Below are 26,226 nucleotides of genomic sequence, written 5' to 3'. Positions count from 1 at the left end.
GATATCTGCTTTAAGTTAAGTTAAGTTAAGTTAAAGCAGAAGTAAGCGATCCGGTCGTTTTGGCTAATTAGCAGTCCCCGCCCTCGTCCCTACGTCATCACATTCACGCGCATCCCTTGGCTGCACACACAGAGAGGACCGCCCCTTTATGCCGTTCTCTCTCCTCATTGGATAAAGCTTGTAGGATACAAGGAAAGTTTTCTCCTCGGCTTACAGCAGAGCAGAGTGACTGACAGACCCGTGTTTCAGACCAAACACTCTATAGAAGTGATTGCTGTCGGAAGATAGAACTATTTAAGACTTATATTAACACAAATATTCTGCTTACTTCTGCTTTAAGTTATGTTATGTTATGTTATGTTATATTTTGTTATGTTATGTTATGTTATATTTTATTATGTTATGTTATATTTTGTTATGTTATGTTATGTTATATTTTATTATGTTATGTTATATTTTGTTATGTTATGTTATGTTATTTGTGTTGTGTTGTGTCATTTTAGTTTATTCTCAATTATTTATTTAATGTATTCTCCAATGATACAACTGCCTGGACATTCACTCGGTTTTGCTCATTGTTCAGTTCATTTGAATGTTAACTAATAGGTATATAAAGCTGTATCAACACCATGCATTGGTTGGTTAGTGCTCAACATGGACATACCAGTATTTCCTGTCTCAGACAATGGCAAATGGCAACTGTACCAGCAGCTATGTCAACATAGAGGCATGCACTCTAGGTTTAAAGATAGATAAATAAAGTTTTTTATCGACAGGTGGCACTATGGGGTAGATATATTGGTGAGGGGAGTGTGTTTGTATCTTGCACACAAGGACCTACACACTTATAGGGAATAAACAGGAACATTGTTTGCAAGAAAACTTCACAGGGTCCCTTTTAAAGCAGAAATTAGTATGTACTGTACAGTATATCAGCATTCCTGCATGTGTTGTTCTTATTGTAGGCTGTGTGTCTCAGATGTTTTTAACTTCAAGATGCCTGTTTATATGGAAATTTGTTAGTTATACTGTACATATCAGCACAGGCTACTTTATTGTGACTTATGACTTCCTGGTGTATAACAGGAAGTATCTAACTAAAGAACCACCATGTAAGTCCAAAGTGCACTGCACTAGAATCCACCTCAACAAAATAAGACGGAATCTTTTACCAGATTAAAAGATCTTAAAGGAAGATTATGTAGCTGACTGTGGCAACGGCATTTCAATGCTTTCAGGTGAGATAAAATGCAGCATAACTGCAGAAGCAATATGGGACACAATTGAGGTTTTTGCTAATTTTAGTTTTTGCTTCATACTGAGAGATAAGACTCCCCGTGACCTCACACTTCCCTGTTCTCATAGTTAACCCTGTAAGTGAATTGAATCAGCAGCTTTGTCTCTGTTACAGTCCCATAAACATGCCCTTGATTTATTATTAAGCCATTCCCTCTGAGTCTGACGAGCTAACCGAGCAAATAATTGATCATCCTTAGTAATATGTGTCGCATTAAACACAGATACTCCGAAATATCTTATATAGGCTATAATACAAATGAATAATCTCTGATTGTAAATCGGTTCGGGTCAACTCTGTCAGACTTTGGTCAGCAACAAGGTCAGATAGTTGGCAGCTGTTCAACACACACTACACACTATTACACTTGCAGTCGCATAAACAGCATTTAACTCGTGCACTGCAGTCTACAGTAGGTTTTGAAATAATAATAAAAAACGACTAGTCGGTGTTCGGCTCTAGGGGATGTGATCTACAGATAATAGCTGTAGCATGTTGTTATATTTGGGCTGGCAGAGAGGTGTACGTGTTGGAATAAGGCGGAATAATGGCGAGATACTGACGCACTTATTTTGAGAGTTAAAAATAAATTCATTTGATTACTTGTCGATATCAGCATTTTGCAGAGAAAATAACAGGCTGGTGGAAATAGGAACAATTTCACCAAATGAATATCTGCAGAATGAGAGTTTTAATTATGAGTCAAGTCTGACGCAGTTTGAGGAAAGTGCGTCCTGCAGGAGGGGGTCCTCCTCCGCGGCGCGTCGGGCCAAGATGCGCCTCGCCCTGCAACAATGACCGTTGTTGGTGTCCGGTGCATGTGTGGCTACAGCCTGTTGCAGGAGACTGTTGAGGCGGGCTATACCTGCTGAGGTGGCGTTAAGTCGGTCAGTTGGATGGAGCATGAACTGAACTCACCCCTGCGGAGATATTGTGTTTGGCAGGTTTGGAACTGAGATTGGCTGCGGAGACCAGCTGAGTCTTCAGCGCGTTCCTGAACAACCGGGACACCGCGGGTAGGGACATAGCGACGGTCCGGACTGGAGCTGCTGCTGCTGCTGCTGCTGCTGGCTGGGCCGATGGAGGGAAAACACAAGCAGGAGGAGGTCTGTGAACTACAACTGACACCGCCGGACTCACTTTCAGTTTGAAGTCTACGTGCGCCACCAGGTTCAGTGTGTGCGCGCGTGTTTAAGTGTGTGTGGAGAGAGAGAGGGAGGGTGATAAGGGAGGGAGGGAGGGAGAGAGGGGGGGGGGGGGGCGTCAGCCAGTAGCTACGTCGGAATTTGATTGGCCGTCTCACCTCTGGGTAAATGACACCGTGACCGTGAAGCGCGGGACATGTCCTCAGTTCACCCTCAGCTGCTTCCTCCACCCGCGCAGCTGCGGCGCTGCATGGGGCCACACACATGTTTCAATGATAGATCACCGACCACACAATGACAGGCGAATTAAACAAAGTCATAAGGGAGTTTACAAGACAGTAGCCTATACACAGAGTTTACTTTTTCCTTTATTAAATATCTAATCACTAAACAAGTGAAAGAGTGCAGCAGGTCTGCAGAATATAACAGATTGGTTAAAGCACATAACTTGGTATAAAATAGCCTATAGCCTACCAAACTAATAATTAAGAAAAAAACGAAGTGATGCCAATTAAGGGGTTACTCAGCAGAAATAATATTAGCTATCACAATATTACAGTCGTATAGTTGCATGTCCATGCCTTCATGGCCACATTCATAACCTGAAAGTGGCTTAAGGGTGAAAGTAAAAATAAGGGAGGGGGGGGGGGGGGGGGGGATTAAGTGACCTGACCAAAATAACCTAACCTTTCAAACAGTTTATCAGACCAGCTGAAAACTGTAGGCTATTGTGCAATTCATATTCTTCCATAGGCTATTGTTGGTTTTCATTTAGCATCCATTTTACTGCTACATTAAAGCAGAAGTAAGCGATCTGGTCGCTTTGGCTAACTTCTTGTCAGCCGATGGAGTTAGCAGTCCCCGCCCTAGTCATGGATCTATTGATCCTCGTCCCTACGTCACCACATTCACGCCCATCCCTTGGCTGCATACACAGAGATGTAACGTTCTCTCTCCTCATTGGATAAAGGTTATAGGATACAAGGAAGTATACAAGAAGTTTTCTCCTCGGCTTACAGCAGAGCAGAGTGACTGACAGACCCGTGTTTCGGACCAAACACTCTATATAAGTGATTGCTGTCGGAAGATTAAGACTTATATTAACACAAACATTCCGCTTTAAAGGTGTACAGAAATGGCCGTTTGTCCTGTTTGTCGCGCCAAGTTGTCACGAGCTGCAACACGAGTTTACCTGAGTAAGGAAAACGAATTTGATTGGTCGTTATCGAGCGGGTGGGACATTCAAAGCTTGGGGCGAGACCGAGCTCCATGTGTGTGTGTCTCAGACGTTTGATTGACGGATGACAGATCCAATATCAGTGGCTGATGAATCGTGAGCAGGCTGACGTATAATCCGTGCTCCTGCATTATCCAATGTGAAAAAAAATACCACACTTTCATCCCGGATTTACTCAAAAATAGAATTTTGCACAAAGTTTGGCCTACATCGTCTGATAGATGAGTTATTACACACATTTTATGACCCAGAGTGGGCTTAAAGGTGTACAGAAATGGCCGTTTGTCCTGTTTGTCGCGCCGAGTTGTCACGAGCTGCAACACGAGTTTACCCGAGTGAGGAAAACAAATTTGATTGGTCGTTATCGAGCGGGCGGGATATTCAAAGCTTGGGGCGAGCCCGAGCTCCGTGTGTGTGTGCGTGTCTCAGACGTTTGAATGACGGATCCAATATCAGTGGCTGGTGAATCGTGTACAGGCTGACGTATAATCCGTGCGCCTGCATTATCCAATGTGAAAAAAAAATACACACTTTCATCCCGGATTTACTCAAAAATAGAATTTTGCACAAAGTTTGGCCTACAACGTCTGAAAGATTAATTAATTTTATGACCCAAAGTGGGCTCAAATTCAATTTTCTTTTCTGTACACCTTTAAATTCAATTTTCTTTTCTGTACACCTTTAACTAGGCTACAGTTTCTATTATTTTGCTCCTTCCACTATTGGCTAAACATGAAGGACAAAAATGGCATGAAATAAATAAATAACCAGAACATATTTAATTACCAAAAATGAATTCGCTTTCAGCATTTTATAATTTATTTCTGCAGTTATTTACTTTCCTATTTATGCTTATGTCATGTTTTGGTCCTTCCTGTAGCTGAGGAGTGCAGCAGCAGGCTGTTAAAGCTGGTGGTGTACCGTGTGGGTTGAGTGGAGTGGGCCTGCAGGGGGCAGTAGAACCTGAGGGCCGCCCACGCTGCCACGAATACAGGCGAGGAAGAAGAAGACACGCAGCAACTCCAGGAAGTGGTGTCGGAGCTCCCCGTGGATACCTGCCTGGGCTTGTTGTGTCCACAAACGCATCACAGCAGATCGGTGGTAAGTCTATGAAACCACATTAAACATAGTTATCATGCTGGCGGCTCCCCCAGGCCGCCTCATGAGCCACTCCATTGAAAATGTCTTGTTAGCATTAGCTAGGCTACAGACTGTGGATGTTAACTGACCGTTGGACGTCAGTCTGACTGACACAGCCGCCGTGCTGCTGCTGCTGCTGCTGCTGCTGCCTGGCTCTGAACCAGCTGTGGCTTTCTAACATCTGTCCAGGTGATAACTGTGCTGCCACTGTGGGTTTTAACCGTCGACGTGTCGGTGCTTGTAAATGTGTTGGTCTAATATGAGCTAAACTTTGGGATAACCCGGTCTGAACTAATGTTGCTGACTCTCTGTGGGCTAAGTGTTATTAGCCTGACCCGTCCCCGGTGTGTAGGTATGTGTGGTTATGTGTAGTTATGTGTGGTTGTTTGTACTTATGTGTGGTTATGTGTCAGTGGACGTTAAACGGCATTACATTTACTGGACTGAGTTTGGTTTCCAGTCTTTCTAGCCTCTGTTGACTGTGCAGGCTGCTGCAGCTGCTCTGCTCTAACTTCTCTCCACGTAGGCACCGTTAACGACCTTTGGATACTTCCTGTTTACTTTCAGGGCAGGTCACTGTGTTGAGTGTTTGTGCTCAGGCTGAATGAAACGAGTCCTCATTAAAAAGAAAGGCGGGACAAAACTCCATCAACACATTTTAATGTGTTGTCATGTCACTCAAGAAGTTTGAGAGCAGAGCAGCAGATGCCTGCACATCTGTCATACTGACTGTGGCCAATCACAGCTTCCGCCAAAGACAGAGAGGGAGCAGTGGAGGGATGGAAAGAGTTGTTGTTGTACCTCACCTAAGTGAATACCAATGAGGGCACATGATATAGTGATTATATGGGTAGATATTGTATTGTGATTTCATTTGTGAATGGTCATTTTTGCTTCATTTTCATGATGAATGATGATAATTGATGATTTTATTTTATTTTATTGGGTATTTTACCAAACAAATAAGTCAATTTAAGTCTTGAGAATATAATTTGCTGCTAACAGTGCACAACAATGTTGTGACACATTTTTACCTTTGTCAAAAATAATGTAGCTCCTGGGGGCGGTGTTTAGCTCAGTTGGTAGAGCACCCAACCCATGTGTTGAGGCTATAGTCCTCACTGCATGCAACTCCGGTTCGCCTGTCATTCCCCCTCTCTGCCTCCCATTTCCTGTCTCTCTCTCAACTGTCCTGTACATTAAAGGCAAAAAATCCCCCAAAAATATACTTTAAAAAAATAAAATAATGTAGCTCCTGTGATTTGGATATTGCACATGGCCATATTGCAATTTCAATTTGATTATGCAACCCTAAAGTAGCTAAGCAGTATCAATAAAAGTGATACCACCATTAAATTATTAACAATAAATATACCAAGTTGGTAATCACATTGTTCAGCCTGTGAGTGTATGTGATGATTCAGAGCAGGTATTGCAGTATAAACTGGACATGGATAGAAAATGGATAGAAATCATCTTTCAATACAATCAACATCCACAGTTTCTTGATTTGTACGCAAAACCCTGGATTGTTCCTTTCTGGAAATTCAGTGAGGCTCGACAAAAAGTTGAGGAAAGAAAGCTGAGATCTTTTTCATTACGATGAATATTTTCAACTGCTGTCCAATTTACATTAACATGAGACTCTCACTGCTGTAAAACAAGACAGCAGTAAAATGCTGTCTTGGTAGGAAAAACATGCTCATGTGTGTGAGGCTCTGACTGACACACTCACTGTTCTGACACTAGAGGGAAGTCTTTCCTTACATCTGGCCTGTGGTGGACTTTCTGCTGTTGTTCACACCTCATAGTGAATGCTATGTGTATTATGTTGTTATTCTAGCTCCTGTGATGAGGGTGGTGACTATTATAAATGTTCAGAGATCTAACTGAATTCTTGTTCAACCTTTTTTTGTTAATTTTAAAGGGATACGCCAACATTTTTTTTTCGTGTCTTGCCTCACTCCCGAGTCCATGACCAGCAGATAGACACCATCCTTTCGACTGTGCGTGCAGTAACAAGGGAGATAGAGCCGTATCACCCGTAATTAGCTTAGCTCAAACGCTGGAAGTGTATAGGTAGTGTTAGCCTGCCTCCACCTAAAGTCATCAGAGAAACTCTTCAGCAACTCTAAACGGACCGATCTTTGTCTCAGAGCTGACAAAACTCTCCGGTAAGGCATCTTGAGCGGTCAAATGCCGGTAACGGGACCAGATCGGTCAAAACGGAGGGTTCAAGAAAAGACGGTTTATTTTGGTTCAAGCTAGGTACATCGAGGGTAGGTTAGCTTCCTATTTCAAAGTGAAAACACAAATTCTATCGTCATGGTTTTCTGTATGTAAAGAGCAACGGGTGTTTTATTTTGTGAAAGTAACTGGAAGTGCGTTGGTCACAACGGCTAGCTTGAGTAGCGCCGAATTTGTCTGAACAAAATTGTAAACAGCTGGTATTTAGACAAATTAACGACACACTGCTGATCTAAACGGCTACTTTCTCGCCTAAAAATGTTTGAAATGTGGATAAAGTGATATATTTACAGAGTTTAGAGCTAAAATGAAATCAGCTTCCGACTGCTGATTTCAGCTCGGGTAGGAGGCAGGCTAACACTACACTTCCAGTGTTTGAGCTAAGCTAATTACGGGCGATACGGCTCTATATACGTATCTCCCTTGTTACTGCACGCACAGTCGAAAGGATGGTGTCTATCTGCTGGTCATGGACTCGGCGTAACCCTTTAATATTTATTTTTGGTGACCAAATAAATTTAACTCAAGAGTTAACAAAAAGTTTTAAATGAACACAAATGTTGCAGGGACAAGAATCACCTTACTGCTGTGATATTTTTATAAGGCTGAAATCACACATTTGTGAAGAGATTTAAAGCATACATGCCATAGTGATACAACCTAAAAATGGATGACTGTTGATTTGATGCACTATTTGTCTCAACCAAGTTTCACAGCCCTGCAAGTGTCAAACACTGAACTGTAATGAAACCAATAACTACAGTACTGTAATACCTAATGGGCCTGGCTGCTGTTTAAACCTGCTGTTGTCTTTTCTTGTAGGTCCAGAAACCGTTGGTCTCCATCCTCATCCTCAGTGTGTGCAGGTTGATTGTGTGCACTTGACTGTGTTAAGCGTGTGTATGAATGTGTGGCACTCTTAGGCCTCTGTGTGTGTGTGTGTAGCTGTAAGGTAGTGTATGTGACCGTGTGTGTGTGGGTGTGTGTGTGTGGGTGTGTGTGTGTTTGTGTCCACCATGTCTCCACATCCCTGGACATCCCAGCTGAGGCCTTCTGTGTGTCTTCACCTCCTCCTCCTGCTGCTGCTGCTCCTCGCCGACGCCTCCTCCTTCAGAGTTCCTAAGGCTGTCCCCCTTCAGAGTAGCCCTGCAGACCAGCTGAGTGAGTATGAGTCAGCAGAAAGACACCCAGCGGCCACATGCTGGAGCTGATGAAACCAAAAATGTACATATTTTTCATTGTGTCTTCCCTCACATCTGCCCCTGACAGGTGTTAACTCATTGAGTGCCGCGCTCCTTTCCAAAGTTTTAGTCAAGTGTACCGGCAATTTAGACCATTTTTGTGTATTCTATATTATTGCCACTTAATGCTTCAAATGGCCACAAACCGTTTGTTTCTACGTGCCTCCATTCCTGAGAAAAGTCAAGCTAAACATGGCTGGGTTTCACCAAAATCCCTCCTTTTTTTCTATAAAAGGAGATAGAGCGTCTTTTATGAAAGGTGCTCTGTTTGTGCCTGTCGCTCTTCTGACACTCGCATTTCTGGATCAAAGGGCTCGTGTAAGATAAATATATACAACAAATGTTGTTCTATTCACAAAACCACCATCGGGGGCGGGGGGGGCGCCACTACACAACAATAACACAGACGCACCGTGCCGTGTCACAGCCTCTCGCCGCGGAATGTGATGGTCTCTCGGCCACAGCAGGTCTGGAACACCAGCCCCACTGGTGGTCGCGGTCCTTCTGTGGTACGGGTCGGTGATGCCGGTCTGCTTTGACGGAGGGATCATCACATTTTACCACGGGAGGACACGGTGTTGCTCCAGATGAAGACCGGGCGGGACTGTCGGCTGAGAGCTTCCTGTTCGGCTCCGAGCTGCTGGAGCCTCGCGGGTGAGAGCAGAGCAGCTGCTGCTTCCACATGCACAACTCCGTTTGCAAAAGCCGAGTTATGATAAAAACTTCCAGATCATGAGCTGTCATGTGACTTTGATCGTCATCTATTTCAGTTCTGCTCGTCGTAGAGTCCCCAAATTTACACATAAGGTGTGTTAAAGTGTCTAGTTTCATAATTTAAAAAAAAAGCAAAAAACGAGAAATCTCGTTTTTGGCACTCAACGCATGGGAACGAAAAACGAGAAATTACGTGGTTGGCACTCAATGAGTTAAGAAGGGATGAGTCATGATTTTTGATTTTTTGAGAAGTTTTTTTCTCAAATAGCTTTTGTGGCTCTCATGATGATTTAAAAAATGTAAATTCCCACTTTCTTGCATATTATGGTTGCATACTATCACAACGTGGAAATGCAGTTTGATGAGGGAAACCAAGAAATCCCATGAGCCTCCGTAGCATAGCTCTGAGCAGCTCGCCGCTCTGCTCCGCCGTTCTCAAAACAGCTTGCACCAACAATTAAAGGTAACAAACCTACTCCTAAAACTATAGGGATTATGGCAATGGGCCTACATGCACAGACAGCAAAGAAAGCGAATAAGCAAATTTACCCAAATATTGTCATATCACTTGTTTATGCGAGAGATAATGTTGCACAAAATACTGCTACTAAGAAATATCTTGACCCCCTGTAAGGGAAGGATACCTCATTTTACTGGTACCGATGCTTTGAAGAGGAGTTGTTTTAATAAAAGCCATATTTCCAATGAGTTGTATAAATGTGCAGCAGCCCACGTCTGCAGTACTCCTGCCGGTAAGTGGATGAGGCCAAGCGTCTCTCTCATATGCAGCTGCACCTCTTATAGAGACACAACAAGTGAAAATAAATGTCCACAGCTTGTCAACAGAGAGCACGCACCAAGTGAAATACGGCGTTGTTTCGCTTACATGGCCGACAATCAGGGCAAAGCTCTTCTGAAAAAGATATTTCAAACCCACACAGACCAAAGGGAGTGAGACGTCCAACTTGGCAATGCTTCTCGCCAACAGACACGTCGACGTGTTTTAAGAATTCAAAGAGCCACCCTGCCAACAGTACCTGTGCACCCGGCCACAAGTCTGGTCTGACTGAGGAGCACATTGACACACAAGAATCTTCAAGTGGTTAAACAAATGTTTAGAAAATAAGTCAGAGAAAAACACGAGCTATTTTTATGTTATATTTTTTAAACAGCAGCTGCAACAGAATGATTTTTAAAAAAATTTTTCATGAAACATGTTCAATAGCTATAAAGCTGTGACAAACTGTTTCACCAGGTGGTGGCATTAGCATGATCTGATTCATTCTTCTTTCGTTAATTCCATCACTGCCTATATAGTATCAATCACCTATCAAAGTCTGCAGGATCTGCTTTAAAGAGGAACTATGTATGTCTGGTCGCTTTATCGCTGTTTTGGTAACCCTCGTCCTGGCCATGTGCATGTGTTTACAACAAAGCCGGCAAGAAATCAATCAATAGAGTGGTAGATAAAGTTATATAACATATACAATGTTACAACGTGTATATCTGTGTAGTTTAGTACTGTGTTGTTTTTCAGTCAAAAGATGCAATAAGTGACACGCACGTGAAAGGCAGAGAGCCTCCATTCTCCCTCGTAACAAGCTACAAATCCTGCATAGTTTGTCTTTAAAGGAGAATTCCGGTCATTTTTGACCCCTAAGTCATTGTCCTGATGGTCACCCAGTGTTGGTTGGAGCAAAAAATGTGACTAAAATTGATGCAGGCAAACCAGAGTTACACCATGGCTAGACGGAGCTAGGGATAGCCACAACGCTAACCTATGGGGGCAATTCTTTCAACCACAACAAACACTCAGGACAACGGTTTTGGGGTCAAAAATGATCGGAATTCTCCTTCAATCCCATTAAGTCATATTCCTGTAAACAGGTTGATTAGAGTGCAGCATTCTTCATGTTGCACATGCAGTTGTTATTGAAATCTCAAGAAGGCCAAGTTTAAAATCACACCAGTTTGTTTGTTAAAGGTGAAATCTGTCACAACAGAGAAGCTACAGATTAACCCTGAGCAAGAAACCACAAAAAGAAACAAGAGCTGATTTGAATTCAACCTGGTTGAGTGAGTGGTCATTGGGAAAATTGGTGTCTGGTATATGTTGTTTGACAGAGGTCTGGTGGCACTCTTGTGTTCCCTGTTTTTTAACATGCTGGTCTTGTGTTTTATGCTGGTTTTATTTGATACTTCAAGTGTTTTATTTGATACTTCAGCTGTATCTTTATTCTAATCTACTGAGCTCAGTCACTCATGGAACTTGTTGTTTCCCAGGTCCTAGTGATGGTGTCACTCAAAGTGCAACAGCTCCCGAGTCCAAAGTGAACAGTCAGCTGCAAGCCCCCCAACCTGAAACAAATGGCACCAACATTGCAACCAGGAACCACTCTTCCCCCAACTCATCTTCATCGGATATCAACACCAAAGCATCCGTAATCCCACAAAATCAAACTGCAGAAGGAGGCACTTTGTCCAGACCTTCATCATCCAATCAGCAGCCAGCATCAACAGACCCTCAGCCTCAACCTCAACCACTTCCTCTCCCCCCCTCGACCACCGACTCAGCTCCAGCTGCTCCTAATGCAGCCAACAAAGGTGCTGGTACTAATGAGCCTCATGTACTCACAAACACTGCACTGATGACAACACCATCACCTACAACCACAACAACATCATCTACAACCACAACAACAATATCATCTACAACAACACCACCACTACCACCACCAGCTACAGCCAGAACAACACCAGCACCACCATCGTCAAAAGCCACAGCAACAACATTACCATCTACAGCTACATCAACAACAACAACAACAACATTACCATCTACAGCCACAACAACAACAACAACATTACCATCTACAGCTACATCAACAACAACAACAACAACATTACCATCTACAGCCACAACAACAACAACAACATTACCATCTACAGCCACAATAACAACAACGACAACATTACCATCTACAGCCACACCAACACCACCACCAGCAGCTACAGCCACAGCACCACCACCACCAGCACCAACAACAACATGGCCTCCAGCTACAACAGCACCACTTGTTCCACCGACGGTAAAAGCAACGGCCACTCTAACAAACGCCACCACCACCACCGTCGCCACTACAACAACCGCGGCTGTAAAGACGACACCTCCACCATCATCACCAGCGACGCCAAAGCCAAACGCCACACACACCGAGACGCCACCGCCTCAGACCACACGGCCATCCACCGCAGCCGCCACCAGCACCAGCACCAGCGCTCCAGCCAATCAGAACGAGGCGGTCGCCCCCGGCGGCGTGGTAGAGGAGGCCGGCGGCGCTCTGACCAGGCAGCTGGTGGACACGGCGTCTCTACTGGCCGTCCTGCTCTTCGGCCTGCTCTTCTTCTTGGTGACGGTGGCCGTGTTCGTCACGCAGGCCTACGAGAGCTACAGGAGGAAGGACTACACCCAGGTGGACTACCTGATCAACGGCATGTACACCGACTCTGGGGTGTGAGCGTGGAAGGGGCCAAGCACAACTGGTCCGGTGGAGGCTGTTTTTTTGTACTCGGAGACGGAGCGACGGGTGAGACGGGGACAATCTGGTGCCGTCAGCTCACAAGGTGACTTTCCTGTGCCACCGTCACAGTGAGAGGAGGTTAAGACCAGACTGAACTGAGCACTAGCTCGCTGACTCCGAGGCAGCCGCTGATCTGTTTCACCACAGATGTTCCACTTAAGGTTTTTCTTCTTTGCTTCTTTTTCTTTGATGGTTCGAATGTGAGGAGTTTGGCTTGTCCCATTTTTGCCAGAAGTGAATAATACCTGGATTTATTTCTGGCTCTGCGAGAACACACAAAGCCCACAAAAAGGATGGCCTCTTCCACGTTGGGTCGTCAGCTCCAGAGTGGCTGTAACAGTCACGACGCTTACAGGAGAGTTGTTTCTCACTGCAGAAAAAAAAGACTAAAGTCAACATTTTGTTTTGTTTTTGAAATAATTTGTCGATGAAAAATTTCAAAATCCTTTCCATTACTTTTAATTTATTGTCATTTTGCAGATGAATGTAGTCACACAGAAGTCTTGTGCTCATTAAGGATTCGGGGTGTTACTTGAAACAGTTCAAGTTTGTTCTAAAAATGAGTTTGAATACAGCCTCGAGAGCTTCATGCATTTTTCCACGCATTCAAATGAATATTTGAGTTTTGAATAGAGGGAACAGCCATGTTAAGGACCAATCACTAATTACTCATTCCACTTAAAAAGAGCACAGAAATGACTGATTGACTAAAAAATGTCAATGTTAAATTCATCATCACTGAGTCCCAGACCACAGAGTACTGAGTCCTGGTCCATCATCAGATCAGTCTTTTGTAGTTTTGTCCACCATTTCTATCAGATACACTGATGTATGATTTTACTGGAGGTCATTCCAGATCTGAGAAAACAGCTTAAATGTTAAAGAGCTCTGTGATCACAGGAAAACACAAGCAGACAGCTAATCAGACCGCTTAGTCTAAACACACCCTTCAGATTTACAGTGCAATGAGGGATTTCTGGCACAACATCACATCCAAGGTGCAGGAGGAAGGAAAAAAATTCCAAGAGGTCAAAACTGAAGCAACACTTCAAATATGTAAAAACAACACGATTGTGAAACCGTCTCATTTTAACTTGTGGCCTGGACCAGGGTGAAATGAGGAAACATTACCAACATTTCAGGTCTATTCACTTTGGGTTTGACCTCCAAATACATCCATTTTACACAATCTGTAGATTATTTACAGCCTGGCTGTCTAAATGCAATTACCCCAGGGAATAAAGTGTCGTAACTGATAGAAAAGGTCCAAAACGACAAAGCTCAGATGCAAATGTCACCAGATTTATTCCAGTTGATAATCTGTGTAATGTAGCGGCCTGATGAAGTACCGGTCCAGCCCCGTCAGAAGCAGCAGCGTGCTGCGAAAGAAGATCTGAGCTGAGCTTTAGCAAACCGGTCTTGAACTGGCCTCGTTCACACTGTAATGGATGTGGAAAAACCTCACGATTTCCTCAGAAGTATTTCAGCAGAGTTTTCTCAGAAACACATTGGAATTGGACACAGGTACCGCTGCCAGCTAAACACAGTGGAAGATGTATTTCCATCACTCGGCGTAAAGTTTCCCCCTGATGTGGCCCGCCGCTGCTGCGTCAACGCCAAAGTACATACGGTGTGCGGTGTCTGCTGTAGCCGGGCGGCCAAAGGCAAAGGAGGGATCTGCATGTCGTCTTGAGTGGAGGTTTATCATCATCTGTCAGTGGCCTTATCGCTGACCCTGGATCTGTGTAGACGGCATCTGCTTTGTTTCATGATGAGGCAGAGATACAGGCTTCATACTGAGAGACGATCAAATCCACCCAAGTTACATGAAAACACTCGATCAAAACTTTCCAAGAGATCACATCGGGCAGAGCAGTGAGGTCGCAACCGTTCATACCCACACTGAGTCACACAGTAGTAGTAGTAGTTGTAGTTGTTGTAGTATCTTGGAACAAGGGCTTAAGTTTTATGGATGACATTTAAACAATGGTCATGAAATGAAATCAATTGTTTACTCATGACTGACGGTGACGGTGTTTGTAGAGTGTACTGACAGTGTTTTGTTGTTTGTTTTGTTTCCATTTCTGAATTTCATGTCATGTCATTTCACTCAGATATTTTGAGAGATAGGTTTGTTTGCTGTGAAACCAACAGTTGAAAACAAATGAAATTGTGTTTTTTTTGGTTTAAAGGGATAGTTCACCCAAAATTCAAATTTCACTCATTATCTACTCACCCTCATGTCGACTAAGAGCTGTGAGAATTTTCAGAGTCCTCCGTTCCTTCTCTGAGTTACAGGGGGGTCCGCGCAGCAGTATTTGTCCATATAATGGTTGTCAATGGATACCAACTTTCTTCGTCCAAAAAGACACACCAAAAAACATCCAAATACCTCCATACTGCTCGTCTGTAATGTCCCTCTTGTATTGAAGCCCCGACATGAGAAATTGTCCCGCTGGTCAGTGCAAATCACGAGAGATTTGCACTGCTACAAACAAGCTTAAAATATAGACTTATTTAATTTTTTTCGGAACAATTTCTCATGTTGGGGCTTCAATACAAGAGGGACATTACAGACGAGCAGCATGGAGGTATTTGGATGTTTTTTGGTGTGTCTTTTTGGACAAAGAAAGTTCCATTCATAACCATTATATGGACAAATACTGCTGTGCGGACCCCCCCGTAACTCAGAGAAGTCATGGAGGACTCTGAAAATTCTCACAGCTCTTGGTCGACATGAGGGTGAGTAGATAATGAGTGAAATTTGAATTTTGGGTGAACTATCCCTTTAATTGATGTCAAAACTGGTGATTCTCAAAAGAGACATCAGAGGGCGCTATTTCAGCTATTTCTGAAACCACAGGGGGCAACTGGTGCAGCGCTGTGAACAGGTTCAGCTGAACTGGAACTTGCAGGTTGAAGTACACTGACCTCTAGTGGCATCAGACCAGTTCTACTATGTCACAGAGTACTGGTTTCAAAAACATACCCACATAGTGTACTCAGAAGATGTGCAGTAAGAGCTCAGGCGGTGTAGGCGGAGTACCAGGTGAAACACTTTGTTCTCACCTTGTCCCCACGGTTACACATTATGACTGAGACAGACGCAGCTTTGCACACAGTCTGGACGCAGAGGGAAGTCGTAGCCTGGCTCTGTGGAAGAGCAGACAGAGCTAGGCTAACACCCAGCCCTGGCCCCAGTGTTTGCGCTAAGCTATAGTCCGGGGAGATCTGTACAGTATCAAATGGAGCTCTCCACCGACTCGTGTAACTGTGTTCAGCAGCTACAAACAGTATTTCCCAAAATCCAGACTGTTTCTTAAAGTCTTATGGTCTTTCATTTCATTTTCATTCTGTTATGTCGACATTTCAGCTGCTTTTCAGTGGTAAACGTTGTGGATCACAGGAACAGGGCCATACCAGATTGTTTATTTGAAAAAATGTTATATTTTTCCTCACAATGAATGTATTTTTGAACACTCAGCTATTTTGAAAATATTGTATGTTTATTTTCTGCATTAATCCACTGTCTGTAGATGTTTTAAATCTGACTTCATTGTGATATTTAGTTTGCTCATGTTTCAGCTGTGGAATTTGCCATCTTTTTCTTTTTCCTTTTTTTTTTTTTTTACTTATAAGTGAAGCTCATGAGATATTTTTCAATACCAATAATGTTTACGCTCACGTTTCAATTCAGACAAATGTGAAACTAAACCTTGTGTATTGTTGCAGTAACATTAGAGATGAGGGTACGGTGGCCCTGAGAGGACAACCCACTGCAACTTCAAAAAAAAAAAAACTGTACCCACTTCAGAAAACATTTGCAGACACCGTTTCCATGGGATACTGAAAGCTGATGAACCTGGTTAGCGCACCATTGTTCAAAACTTTGTGACAAGTTAAAGGGATAGTAGCATTTTTTTTAAAGTGTGGTTGTATGATCTACAAATAGCCCCTAAGTACTTTAATTGCAGTAGAAGACTCTCTGCACGCCTCCCGTTAGCAACGCCAGCCCATAGCCCTGCCCAGAGATTTACAACATACAGTGTTGTGAACAGACCCAAAGAAACGGCCTATTTTCGCAGCCTAAAAGAGGTTTTACCTGGGGAAAAGAATACACAGTTCCATTGTTCGCTATAATATAATTTTTTCCAGCCCTTCAAAGTGCAGGAAAAACACAGTTTTTATTAGAAGCTAATCAACTCACGTATCCCAGGGTTAGCGCCCGCCGATCAGCAGTTGGTTAGGTCCAAATAAAAACTGTGTTTTTCCTGCACTTTGAGGGGCTGGAAAAAATTATATTATAGCGAACAATGGAACTGTGTAATTTTTTTCAGGTAAAACCTCTTTTAGGCCGCGAAAATAGGCCGTTTCTTTGGGTCTGTTCACAACAATGTATGTTGTAAATCTCTGGGCAGGGCTATGGGCTGGCGTTGCTAATGGGAGGAGTGCAGAGAGTCTTCTACTGCAATTAAAGTACTTAGGGGCTATTTGTAGATCATACAACCCCACTTTAAAAAAATGCTACTATCCTATTAAAGCCAAGGTTCATCATGTTTTTGTGTGCGTGTCTCCTGGAAACACAAAACAGTGCCGTGCATTGAGCTCTCCAGGCCACCGTAGCAGGTATATTCAAGAGTGAAGCCTGCACATGCTCAGTACGTGTCGCCTCTGTTATTGTTATGAATATATGTATGACCTTAAGGCTTATTGAACCACTCGCTCCGCATAGTTTGTGCATCAAGAACAAAAACATGACACAGATCCCAGAGGGCGGTGTGTGTGTCCATGCTACAGACTGAATTACTGTTGCCTTTTTCTCTCTTCTCCATCAGTTTGTGTTGGTTTACTTCTTCTTGCATGGTTGATGGAACTTTGCCAAATAATCACTGAAGCACATTATTGTCTGATAAAGCCAAGGGAAACGTAAAGCCATTATCAACATTTGACTGATGGAAAGGAAGATGTGAACTGTGGGAAGTGTGTCCATTGGGGATGGATCGGAAAACTGTCGCAGCAGAATTGGTCTTACAAAGTCCTGTTTGTGTCCGTGTGTATTTCTGCAGTGAACTGTATACAATGCATTTCTGACTTGTGTTTTTTTTTTTTTTTAACTAGTGCCAATTTAGTGTTTATTTTCCAATTTTCCATATGTTTAAAGAGGATGCCACAGCACGGTTGTTGTCTTTTGTGAGAGAGTGTATGTTTGCAGCATTTGGAGCAATGGCTGTTTTTTTTTCTCCAGAGCCCATTGATACCGAAGCAGAGAAAGACTTTGTTTTACAATAATTTTTGTCAAAAAAAAAAAAAAAACATCCTCTTGTTTTCATGAAAATTAGAATTTATTTTTATTTTTATTTTCAAATTCTTCAAAAAATATTTTTATAACAAAATGAAGCACGTTCTCAGCTTCCATGAATGGGTGCAATAAGTTTTATTTTTATACTCATGGTTTTTCATCCTCACAAAGTAACTTTCTCAATGTCACAAGATCATTACAGATGATAAGAAATATTCACAGTCTGACGTCACGTCTGGAGCAGAGACCATCTAACCATCTATTGTCCGCTGGTGACCATGGCAACAAGAACATGAGAACATTGTTTTCAGCCTAACAGTTCCTGTAGTGAGCGTGACTGAAACGGGCGTCTGTGAGACCAGGAGTTGCTCCTCTTCTGATTATAATGTAAACAAATTGACCTGGATGATGTCACTGTCTTTTTTTCATTTCATTCCTTGGACCAGTTTTAAAGGGATAGTTCACCCAAAATTCAAATTTCACTCATTATCTACTCACCCTCGTGTCGACTAAGAGCTGTGAGAATTTTCAGAGTCCTCCGTCCCTTCTCTGAGTTACGGGGGGGTCCGCACAGCAGTATTTGTCCATATAATGGTTGTGAATGGATACCAACTTTCTTTATCCAAAAAGACACACCAAAAAATATCCAAATACCTCCATACTGCTCGTCTGTAATGTCCCTCTTGTATTGAAGCCCCGACATGAGAAATTGTTCCGAAAAAAATTAAATAAGTCTATATTTTAAGCTTGTTTGTAGCGGAAGCTCCCAGTGTCTCAGTTCACTGCTCTTCCTGTGAGATTTGCACTGACCAGCGGAACAATTTCTCATGTCGGGACTTCAATACAAGAGGGCCATTACAGACGAGCAGTATGGAGGTATTTGGATGTTTTTTGGTGTGTCTTTTTGGACGAAGAAAGTTGGTATCCATTCACAACCATTATATGGACAAATACTGCTGCGCGGACCCCCCCGTAACTCAGAGAAGGGACGGAGGACTCTGAAAATTCTCACAGCTCTTAGTCAACATGAGGGTGAGTAGATAATGAGTGAAATTTGAATTTTGGGTGAACTATCCCTTTAAGTTTGTGATGTCAGTGGTGTAAACTGAGCTGGTCTAGACCCTGCAAACAGACTGGTGGGTTGTGTCTGCAGTTAAGTGATGGTGCAGAGGGTCCAGACACCTGCCGTGTGCCAACTCAACATTGTACTAATGCACTTTGAAAAGATATTTTTACTTAAGAGAGAATAAATGATATAAAAGAACCAAATTGATCCTGTTGGTGTTTGAGTCAGTAATGTTCTTGTGATGATGGTGTGTATAATTCATCGCTGCGAGCCCCGGTGCGGTCGGTGTGAGAGCATCAAAGCCGTGCTTCCAGGTGTAGCCAGCGGTTTGGTTTAGTGTGGACGGCTCCTCAGACACTCAGCTGCTCAGCACATCGATCCGCTCTCCTCCTTTCTCACAGTTCCACCTTGGCCTCGGGGCTCTGAAGGACGTACAGCAAGTTCAACTTGGCTTCTATTCCGCATCTTTGTAAAAGGTGAAATATTTTTATTGGTGTGGTTCTCTAAGCTCATCTTGTTTAATCAGATGGTGAAATGCACGCTAATAAAATCCAGTTCCTCCACAACCTTTTTGGAAAGAGAGGGGAGCGTTTTTTTTTTTTTTTTTGGCTTCCCGGAATGACTTGTTTTTTCCAAATTTCCTTCAATAATAGCTCCGAATCCCAGGTGGAGATGAAATGCTCCAAACCTGCCTCAGCTTTTGGATTCATTTATTTCAGTGCACAACACAACTCTCAGTTGAGTTAGTCCATCACTGAACCTCATGTCTGTGTTGTCAAAATCAACATTACATCACATCCGTGTGGTAACTGTTCTGCTTTATGACTATGAAATGCTATGAATGATCCACTCTTATCTCGTTTTATAACAATGACAATGAACTATTGAATGAATGAATTGTAATCATCACACAGATTCAAGTCTGCACTGCAGATCATGCACAGGCTGACAGTGGTGTTACATACAGGTGTAAAGACCAGCAGGTGGTGTGAGCCATACTCCATTTCAAATAACCACATGAACCCTAAATGTTATCGACTAATGAAACTTAGAACTCAGGGAAACACAATGTGCTTTTATGTGTAAAACTGAGTGGAAATAGTTTGTGGTAACATAAAAAACCTCTGCTGCTGCCCCATGTTGAAGCTACAGTCCTCACTGCAGGCGGCCCCGGTTCGAATCCTGCATCGGGCAGCCCTTTCCTGCATGTCATTCCCCCTCTCTGCCTCCCCGTTTCCTGTCTCTCTTTCTACTGTGCTATTGATTAAAGGCAATAAAAAGCTCTCAGGACGTCTCAAACACACAAGATTAGATGTATGAATTATTTTGTTTATCCACACATCAGTTCTAAGGCCTGATCTGATAGGGTCACAGTCCCAGCACGGTACACAGCACTCATGGAGACAGTATCTGTAAAAATGCCAAACTGAGAAAAACAGCTTTTTGTGTTTTTCATTGTCAGGTTTAAGCATCAAATTATGAATAACTACCAAGTCTATAATTGATTAGATAAAGGTGGACTGAATTAAATGTATTTTGTAGTTTGTCTTTCTGACCAATTTTGATCCTTTTATGGCAGATACTGCACCTTGGCTTGGTATAAGCTACAGATACTGCACTTTTGCCTTGGTTTTACTCCAATGGAATTATAGAGTAAAGTATAGAATGTAGGGAGTACAGTAGCCTACTCTTTGCAGATACTGCACTTTGCCTTGGTTTCACAGTGCTTTTTTGGATGGACAGCAAAATAAAAAGCCCAATAACTCTGGAAATTTTAGCAGTACCAATATCAAATTTTTCCAGATTGAAGAGAATATGCCATACTTTTGATTGGTCAAAAAAATATTTTGAAAAAATGCAGATACTGCACTTTGCCTTTGTAGGGCAGAGTGGTGCCAGCGGCCATAATCAGGTATGCACTGTTCATACATTTTTTTAAATATCTGTTTGGTTTTTAAACAAAACATCTCAAAATAAAATGGTCATTCAGTCTTATTTTTAACATTATAAATCTAGACTCAGATTTAGAGCAGGTATAACTGGAGAGTACATGCTGTCTTGAATACTGTCTGCAGATGAAGCATGGACATTTGTTAGGACTGGGTCGCCACATCAGACTGAGGCTCACAGTTTAAATGTGAATGCAGAGGGCCTGTATGTAAACCTCCCCTGTATAACTGCATAATAGGGTGATTGCACGTGCGAACAGTTGTGGATATTGGTGGTAATCCAGAATCTGTCCCTGTGAACCACCTGGAAACAGTTCACCTGGATCTGATCTTCAAGTGTCATACTCACACGAGTGGTTTTTGCCCAGTAAAGCGGTTGAAGACCACTATACCTCTCTTGAGATCACATGCATGGGCAGAAGTGTGTGGAAACTGCACTTCTGCATTAAGCATTAAGAGGGAGTGGGTAGAAATAAACAAGTTAATTACACAGATTTGTCATCTCTGTGTGAGACCTGCTGTAAATCTGAGACAGAATATTGTTAGAGGAGTCGAGTGGCTCTTTCCAGGTGTGTGTATGAGAAAGAGAGAGAGCAGTCATGTCAGTAACCTCTATTGGTGGCAGTGCACTGAACTCTGTGTCATTACCGGAAAACTCAAACATTTTTTTAAACAGCACTTGTCTTTATGTCTAAATAAATGTATCCATGAATAGATGGATGAATGGAGAATTATAAAACAACCACTACACGAACTCAAACCCAGCTCAAAGATCTTCCCATCAGGCCAACTGTGCTAAAGTCAAAACACTTCAAACCACTGGAATTACATTCGAGTCCCTGAGTGATACAGTTTTCCATGCCGCTGCGATGCAAAGCTTTCTGCACTTCACCTCTGTGATAATGTGTTTTCCAGAGAACCAGTGAGTGCTTTTCATCTTAGTCATCTGGCACAACTGGAGGAGCACGCCCACAACAAAGACAACACGTCAGTCAGGGTGCATGGGAGTCCAAACACAGTAAGCCGTCTGCAGACTAAACACCACACACAGTAAACATGCATCTCAGGCGTCCTGTACAGTTGACAGACACTAAACACACCACCCTTGCAGAACTGGATGGATCATTTAGAGTACAGTACTTTGATTTTTTGAATTGTGTTTGTTTTCCAATGTGGGAATGAACTCACATTTCCACAGAATAGACGCATTGCACAGATAAGCAACACACTGATACACTGGGGGGTGGTTGGTGGGATGGTTCAAGGAAAGTCTGCTTGGATTTTTTAAAGAGACATTGTGTAACTTCTCCTGTTATCTATTCACGAAAATCTATTATTTGGTTCAAAAGTCTGTTTTTCATTAATCAGTAATCCCCCCCATCAACAAAGTGAAGTGTTCCTTTCAGCTCTGAATTATCCGTTCATATCATTCATATCTCCATGGAGCGGGTAAGCTCGGTGCTGCTGCCATGTGGTGTCGCCATGTTTTCACGATCAGTGGCAGCGTGACAGTAGGTAACCACGGAAACTCAGCGGAGACACCGGAGCTGTCGGCTCAGGTGGAGGTGGCGTCTGTGAAAAGTCACCGCGGTAACGCAGTGAGGAGGAATGGAGCGTTACACTGATGCTGCATTCACCTGCAGTCGGGCAGACGGCCATCGCTAACAAACCAGATGTCATTTTAGTCACAGAAGTCCAGAGAAAGACGGTAAAACGTGGGTCAGGTAAACAATACCACATCGCTATGACAACATATTGTCACATCTGTATTGTTTTGCCTCGTGCTGACGGACCACTTGTTTAGAGGCTTGTTTATGCCGTTACCTGCAGCGGCTGTCGTCCATCTGCCGTCTGCCCAATTTCACATGAATGCAGCATGAAAAATACGATTGAGTTGCTTGCGGTATACAACTGCAACGCTAGATGGGAGGAATTCCTACACAATGTACCTTTAAGCTTGAAATGTGCCACAACATTTTCCCAACCATTTACTCCAGAGTGTATTGGTAGGAGGCCAATAATGACAGGAAGCCCAAGGCTTCTCTGACTGTGCAGCGGGAGCTCAGTCTGTGAAGTGACTGTCAGTCCTCAGCTGCTCCTATGTGCAGTTCATTAGAGTCATATTAGACCTGGTATTACGTAAACTGTTTCCACTAAGTTCTACTGATCACAGCTGCTTTAAATCTCCACATGAGTCTCAATTGTCCACATTGATCTCACTTCCTTACCTAATACACAAACAGGTTTATGTTCTGTTGTGCTTGAGTGACTGACTGACTGAGTGACTGACTGACTGAGTGACTGACTGACTGACTGAGCGGTTCATGGAGGGATGGAATAAATAAATGTGCTGTCCGCAACTCTTAGAATGAAATAAGGTTTTATCCATTTGAAGTATTGAAATCATAGTGACACACTGTTGGGATGAATTAGACTGTGACAGCGGACGTCAGTAGAGTAGGTGGTCCTTCTGTGTGTGGTCAGGAAATGTGGCCCAGACCACCACCAAGTGTGGTCTGTCATGACTGATCAGATCTCACATGCATCTTGAATGTGGCATCAATATAGAAAAATGCACACACACGGTCCCAACACAGTAAAACTTCAAGTATTTTACTGTCAAATGATTAAAAGCAGATTTCATCAGAGCCGTGAGCAGAGCGATGATCCACTCAAGCCCTCTGTGCCTGCTGAGAGGAGATCTGTGATCAGGAAGCTTTTTGAATCCAGGTGTGAACAGATGTATGGATCACTGGGATCAGATCACCAACTGGAGACGCAGGGAACGTCTGAACAAGGCCTCATTATTGTAGACCTGCAGTTCACCCTCATCCACTAAACACTGTGTGCATCTGCTATGCAAAAATATTAAACAGGTACATTTTGTGATTCACACAAACAAACAGATTGAGATCCACTCTCTTGCATGATTAATAAATATAAACCTGTCTTTATGTCCATGAGCTAAAACTGTAGTAATCAATGCAGGCCTGAGTACTGTATCTATTTAAGTACTCTATATTTAAAGGGATAGTTCACCCAAAATTCAAATTTCACTCATTATCTACTCACCCTCATGTCGACTAAGAGCTGTGAGAATTTTCAGAGTCCTCCGCTCCTTCTCTGAGTTGGGGGGTCCGCGCAGCAGTATTTGTCCATATAATGGTTGTGAATGGATACCAACTTTCTTCGTCCAAAAAGACACACCAAAAAACATCCAAATACCTCCATACTGCTCGTCTGTAATGTCCCTCTTGTATTGAAGCCCCAACATGAGAAATTGTTCCGCTGGTAAGAGCGGTGAACTGAGACACTGGGAGCTTATACAAAACAAGCTTAAAATATAGACTTATTTAATTTTTTTCGGAACAATTTCTCATGTCGAGCCTTCAATACAAGAGGGACATTACAGACGAGCAGCATGGAGGTATTTGGATGTTTTTTGGTGTGTCTCTTTGGACAAAGAAAGTTGGTATCCATTGACAACCATTATATGGACAAATACTGCTGCGCGGACCCCCCCGTAACTCAGAGAAGGCACGGAGGACTCTGAAAATTCTCACAGCTCTTAGTCGACATGAGGGTGAGTAGATAATGAGTGAAATTTGAATTTTGGGTGAACTATCCCTTTAAGTACTGTATATTTAAGGGGTTGTATTTTACATTAGTTTTTTTTTCTTTTGTGACACTGTGACTTTTATTCCACTGAATCTAAAAACACATATTGCTCTTTTGACTTCACTACATCAAGCAGAGCTTCTACTCAGCCGAAGGAATTTTATTTTATTTTCACGGGAGGAAAACCAATCAGAGCCAACTCCTCACTGTCAGCCATGTTTGTCCTAATGATCCTCAGTTAGATAAAGATGTCAGATTTAGACTGGGATAGTGGTGCACTTCACCCCCCTTTGGACAAAATCAATAATACAAAAGCAAACCTTAACTGATGGAGAAAAAAAAAATCAATTGCAGAAAATCCCTGAGAGGCAAGTGAAAAAATATTTGGAGAGGCTATCGTTTCGTTTTTTTGTTTTTTTTCCCCCTTTTCACCAAATCAAAAAAAACAACAACAACAAAACATGTATTTAAAACAATCCTAAAGTGTTTGCCTTCCTTTCAGAGCACTGTCTTTAAAGATGAAAAAATGATAGTGGAAAAACACATTTTTCACTTGCCCATCAGGCTTCCATATTCTTCACATATCTCTATCACAGAGGCTGTGTCCATTAATCTGGACCTGTCCACACCACAAAATACACTTGTGTCTCTGGTAGCCACAGTGTTTCTGGCCAGTGGCCACACTGCCACAGTAGCTCAACGCCCTTCATTCAAATTGTAAAACTAAACACAACTGTAAATGTCTTCAGATGTGAATTAGTCTGAGCTCCACATCAGCAACGTCCACTTTGAAAAAAGCACCATTAAGTGAAATCGATGGATCTCAGAGATCAACCTGTCACCTGTGTTTTCTCCCACTGTGTTTCACGAATTACAATAACAATCACAATGATTTGACTCCCTCGGTGCCTTCAAGTGTGTTTGTTTCCCACAATTTTAGAGGTGTATTTATTGGGCAGTTTATATGACTCACGTCTCACAATAATCAAGGAGGTCGAGACAGAAACGCAGAGCCATCTGCAGAGGGCTGATTACTTCCTGAAAGCAGCGTGCTCGTTCTGCGCGTCCTGTTTGCTGGGAACTGGAGACGAACACACAAGGAGAAGTGTGTGTGTGTGTGTGTGTGTGTGTGTGTGTGTGTGTGTGTGTGTGTGTGTGTGTGTGTGTGTGTGTGTGTGTGTGTGTGTGTGTGTGTGTGTGTGTGTGTGTGTGTGTGAGCGAGCGAGCACATGCACAGGGCAAAGTAACACCTTTGTAATTGCACTCTAATTTTGTTTCTCTGTCAGCGTTTTTCAAGTGCACTGCATTGCATTAAATCAACATTAATTGTATGAGAAGTGTTTATGAGCAGAAGATGTTTTGTTCTTTTAGTGATGCTGGAACATTCAGGGTTCAAAATGATTTAGCTTTTATCATAATAGGCCTATCCACTTAGACTATGACCACATTAAGTATATAATATGCATGCATCTTTAATTATTATTAGGAACAATAGTTTTTGTGTGTGTGTGTTGAATGACATCAGGTTTAATTATGTTCTTTTGTTTTGTTTTTTTTGTTTTTTACAGAAGAACAATTTACATTTTCCTTTAATTTTGTGAAATAGTTCTCGACTCTCCCTTGTTATACTATGGGTCTCCCCACATTTCCAGGCATGGCCTGCAGGTGAGCTGCCACAGCCAAGTGTTGAGG

General features: G+C 42.7%; 1 protein-coding gene and 1 long non-coding RNA gene across 2 annotated transcripts; both read left to right on the top strand.

Moving 5' to 3' along the window:
• Positions 1-4,613: 4,613 nt before the first annotated feature.
• On the top strand, positions 4,614-11,679 carry LOC310986876. Its single transcript, XR_014595429.1, has 3 exons — positions 4,614-4,780; positions 7,889-8,227; positions 11,305-11,679. It is a non-coding gene; the product is annotated as an uncharacterized lncRNA (long non-coding RNA).
• Positions 11,680-11,978: 299 nt separating this feature from the next.
• Positions 11,979-14,777, top strand: cUnh11orf24 (chromosome Un C11orf24 homolog; the record flags this gene model as incomplete). The annotated part of the gene is made up of 1 exon (XM_083973466.1): positions 11,979-14,777. A coding segment is annotated over one exon (561 nt), but the record flags the coding sequence as incomplete, so codon positions are not given.
• Positions 14,778-26,226: the final 11,449 nt, after the last annotated feature.

Source organism: Trachurus trachurus (genome assembly GCF_905171665.1).
Source record: "Trachurus trachurus genome assembly, chromosome: 6".
NCBI classification, from domain to species: domain Eukaryota; kingdom Metazoa; phylum Chordata; class Actinopteri; order Carangiformes; family Carangidae; genus Trachurus; species Trachurus trachurus.
Note: the sequence above shows the minus strand (reverse complement) of the source record. Positions and strands in the feature narration are given on the sequence as shown.